Source organism: Belonocnema kinseyi, chromosome 5 (genome assembly GCF_010883055.1).
Source record: "Belonocnema kinseyi isolate 2016_QV_RU_SX_M_011 chromosome 5, B_treatae_v1, whole genome shotgun sequence".
In the NCBI taxonomy this organism is placed as follows: Eukaryota; Metazoa; Arthropoda; class Insecta; order Hymenoptera; family Cynipidae; genus Belonocnema; species Belonocnema kinseyi.
Genome location: NC_046661.1, coordinates 108,706,637 through 108,711,613, shown reverse-complemented (window position 1 = coordinate 108,711,613; position 4,977 = coordinate 108,706,637). Strand labels below are relative to the sequence as shown.

The window sequence follows — 4,977 nt, the reverse complement described above, 5'->3', positions numbered from 1 at the left end:
TATTTTATTTTGCAATCGAAAATTACCATAATTGAATCAATTGAAACCTAAAAATTTAGATTCCCCGGGGGGTTTTACATTAAAAAGTTGAAATTTGAGTTCAATAGATTGAAAAAGAGCTAGACGGTAGAGTTTTTCTTGTTTTGTAGAGGGAGAGAAATAATGAATAAAAGGAGGGTAAAAGAAGATAATTTTTTTTCCGTGAAATTTGTATTTATTGGAATAAAATATATATTAATTTTAATTCTTATTCAAGAAATATTAAACAATTTGTTCATATTCCTAAAAAAATATGTATTAATTCTGATGAGACAAAAAATAAAGTATTAACATTTATAATTAGTAATAGAATGTGTATATTTCAAGTGAAATATTTTCTTTACTGAAGAAATAAACAGTCAAAGTTTAAGAAAATCGATGATGAAGAGGTCTAGTTTGTGTGCGTCCAGTTTGGAATCCACCCAAAACAAATATCGCATTCAAAAATTTAGAATCAAGGTTGTGCCGCTTTACTCCATATGCGTCGCTTAGCTACAGTTTACGGTGATTGATAAACGAAGTTAATTTTTTTTTGCTAAATACTTACTTAAGAAGACTGCATACGATGACGAGTGACAAATGAACTTAACAAAAGGTTTCTTCATGAATTGCCCCATTTTCGACGCGGGCTGAAGCATATAAATTGTACTGTAGACGGGAAACATGGCTCCCAATTTTCCTACTTCTAGCAGTTGTCCCATCATACTTAATCGTCGAAAACCCGGTAAACCATCATACCAAATGGCAGCGAGCAGTTGTTGTACGTTTGGATGAGCAACAAACTAAAACAAGAAGATATTTTTTAACCTAATTGCGACGAGAAAGAAAAAATGTCTATCCATTTCTATACGTTACTTTTTATGTGTTTTTAACGTGTTCTATTTAAAACTTGTCATATTCAATGCTCCACCTTTTTTTAGTATGCTATCCTTTTTTATCCGATTCTATTTAAAACCTATTTTAGCCCAACTTCTCGTACAGAATACTGTTAATTTCTTTTGCATTGTATTGCAGTCTACATTTCTTCATTTTTGTATAATTTTTTACCGGATACTATATTGATTTCTATCCTATTCTACACTTGTCATATTTTATTTTTATGGATAGAATAAATAACAACGGTTATCATAGCATAACAAAAGAAGGAGATAAGAATATATAGAAAATGATAAAAATGGATAATAATCTGGATGTTCAGAAAGGATAGATATTCATAGAATATAACATAATTGGATAGAATTCTAGATCACTATATATAACCGTATATTTTACTGTTCTGTTCCATTCATAGCTTATCCCATTATTATTTTCAAATTGGAATAGGATTATGAAATTATCCTATTATCTATTATCTATTCCGAAGGAAAACACGATTATCCACATGTATTCTTTTATATTTTATACTATTAATTTTCATTGCATTTTTTATGCACAGAATACTAAACATTTCTGTCATATTACATTTTATATTATGCGTTGCACTGCCATTTTTATCACGTTCCTATCCTATCTATTTTAATTCCATATTTTTAAAGGATTTTCCATTCCTTTCGTGTTTGATTTTAAATCTATCCTGATCTATCTTTTTCTATCTGATTATTTTTTTTTCCATTCTAAACCTATATTAATGACCCTGACATTCATTCCACCGGTTTTCATTTCATTCTTAGTATTTTCGCTCTCCTATGTTCAGTAGAATCCTTTAAAAAGAGTATTAGTCGAGAAGGACAAGAAGGAGAGTAACTATAACAAAATTGATAAAAAAGGATAGAAGTGTCTAAAAAAGTAATAGGGAAGAATAGAAGGAAACATGGAATAAATCTTATTTAAAATTCATATGCTATTGTTTCCTATAGTTTCATATTCATTTATATCCTTCTATATCCGTTTTAATGTCTGAAAATGTTAGTATTCGAGAAAAGGTATAATAATAGATAGAATATTTGCACAAAAGAAAAGATAAAAATAATAAAACAAGGTACAAGATCAAATGGATAAAATTAAGGGAAACAGTGCAAAGTTTTTCTGTTTGATCCTAAATTTGGTAATGTACAAGCATGTACTTCACGTGTTATCTTTCTGGTATGTGGTTAACGTCAAGTTAATTTTTTAAATAAATGCCTTAACTTTTCTATACATTCCCAAATCTTTAGGGAAGGGAAAATCATAAGTGTACTTAATCTCGAAAGAGAAAAGAAGTCATAGACAAAGATTTAAATTTATAATAAAGAAATAGAATGAAGTAAATAAAATATAAGGCTCCTCGGTTACGAAAGATAGAGATGGACATGAAAAAATATTAAAGTTCGTAATAGATAGATTCGTCCCCATCTCACCCTATCCTTCATTTATCCATGCCAATCTTTTGCTATCTCTCTGTCAATCTAAATTATACCTTTAATATACCTTTAAATACACTTTTCACTGCACACGTGAACGGTCAGAACGTAGACAGTGAAGATATATGTACAAGTGGCGCGGACCAGCAGTTCTAGGAATTGCTGGAATAGGGAATTGCTGGAATAAGGACCTTTTTCTTAAATGTAGAAATATGTCTTGATAAAAATATTAAAAACATTCGATATGCCTTAACGTAAATATAAAAAATGGATATATTTTGAAAATATATTTAAAAAAAAAATCCTAAAAAAAGTGGGGGAAGCGTTTTGATGAGCTCGAGGAAGGATCAGGGGAAGCGGTCTTATTCGTAGCGGCCTTGTTGATAGCTTCGACTGTAGTAAAAATTAAATTAATTTTTTTGATATATTACCTTACGTTTCGATGAATTTCTATTATTAAAGAGTATTAACGAGATAGTATGAAGTAAAGTAAAATATAAGGGTTCTCGATTATGAAAGATAAAGAAAGAGATTGAAAAAGAAACAACTTCCTAATAATAAAAATTATTTTTACATGTAGTTCGTCAATTCTTTCGCAAAGTTTGCAGATTATTTAGGAACATCCATCAAAAGCTGATGAATTTTCTTGTACCCGAGACCTAGCTACTAGTTAATTACTTTTATAGGGGAAAAGATTTTCCTTGTACTTCAAATAAGAACAGAAAATACGGTAGTAAACAGGAGAAATCTTCATTCGTATTTTCTACTCTACCAGGTATGCTCATCTTTAATTTTAATTTGTATACTACGTTTACCTACTTGCTTTTGCTTATATTTAATGCCAAGCTTAAGTCTTTCTAATGTTTGCCTCTCTCCAGGTTCCCAGTTATCTCCTGTGGGATTGTAGTTGAGCATCACTTCCAATTCGTGGGAAGTGCGCGCGTGATCCAGCAAAGAGGTAGCGAAAAGCTGAACTGCCTCTCTCATTTCCTGAAATTTTCAAATGAACTTTTAAATAAAACGAATTATTTCCTAATCAACTAAATTTTTTTCCTTAATACTTAAGAGTACTTAATACTTTAATAATAAAAATTATTAGTTAGTTTTTTACGTTATATTCGGCACCAAATTCTTGCTCAATTCGACTAAGTTTTCGAAGTTCCCAGGACAATTCAAACGCTGTCAGGAGAGGATCCCTAGATGAAAGAGCAATAAGGGATGAAGCACTCAGAGCGCGAAAAGCATTTATTCGAGACTGAGAATGTCGAAGTGAGTCCTGCTGGCTCGATGTTACACATTCGTCACAACCACATCTGCAAAATATTATATCGAACGTTTTTTAAATACTGAAGATATTAAATAATTAATTAATTAGAAGGAACTCAACAATCAAGACTGAGTGAAACCGTGTAGGGTAAAGTGGCACACTCGGAATTTTCCATTTCTCGACTTAATAGGGGCCCTTCAAAAACTATGTCACGCTATTTTGAATACACTTTCCACCTCTGGTCATCTTCGTCACAAATCACCGCACAAAGCTTTAGCCTCCCACCTCCCCCTTTAAGTAACAATTTGTTCTATGATTTCATTTGAGAAGAGCCTATAATAAAATGCAAAACATAGAAACATAATATTTTAACAGATTTTATAGCCTAAAAGGTCAAAAGACATACATTTTCAGAGAAAGAGCTGATATTTTAAGATAGAAAGTAGAATTTTTTAGAAAATAGTGGACTTTTGAACCCAGAAAGATTATTTTCATCCTAGAAAGATACTTTTCTACAAGTTTCTCTATCAAAGTAAATTTTAAAAAAACAAGTTGACTTTAATCCAAACAGTTATATTTGCAAGTAACAAAATTCAACGAAAAAAAGATGAATTTTCAAACAAATAGTTGAATTTTCGAACTACTAAGATGAATTTCCAATCGAGAAGTTTTCTACGATACAAAAAATTCCAACAAAGCAGTTGCATTTTCAAAGAAAAATATGATTTTTTAAACAAAATAGTTGACATTTCAAAAAGAAATGAATTTTGAGTCAAGAAGTTTGCCACCATACAAAAAATGTTAGCAAAGCAATTGCATTTTTAAACCAAAATATGACTTTTTAAAAAAATAGATAAGGTTGCGCTGCCGGCGGCTACCAATTAGGAGTTAAAGTAAACGGATTTAACTAAAAATCTTATGATAGAAATTGATATTTTGTTCCTGCATATTTTTATATTTTCCAATCTATATATATATATATATATATGTATAATTAAAAATTTGTCATAAGGACAACCGCAGGATTTCGCCGGGAGCGGGTGCTAATCTGGAAAATTGCACCCGCTCCCAGCGAAATCGTGGTAAAATTTCAGCCACAACCACATCTCACGACCGTGAGATAGGTGGTTACAGTTTGTAACGGAATCAATACGATGATCCAGCAAAAGCTTCATGCACCCTAAGAACACGGAGCGACCCAAGGACTACCGCCTTCTGCATTTTTCCCGCAAGTGTTTTAGCATATTGTTAAACGCAGGGATGCTTTTTAGGCCATTAGCAAGTGAAAGCTTGGCACCTCCAAGAGCGCCGATGATAAGGACGATTAGTTTA

General features: G+C 31.4%; 1 protein-coding gene across 1 annotated transcript in view; it reads right to left on the bottom strand.

The window, feature by feature from the left end:
• LOC117173262 (transient receptor potential protein) overlaps nt 1-4,977 on the bottom strand; it is an 84,681-nt gene that overhangs the window by 30,193 nt on the left and 49,511 nt on the right. Inside the window, 3 exon segments of the mRNA XM_033361731.1 lie at nt 284-821; nt 3,198-3,368; nt 3,490-3,691. Coding sequence (XP_033217622.1) covers nt 284-821; nt 3,198-3,368; nt 3,490-3,691 — 911 coding nt within the window.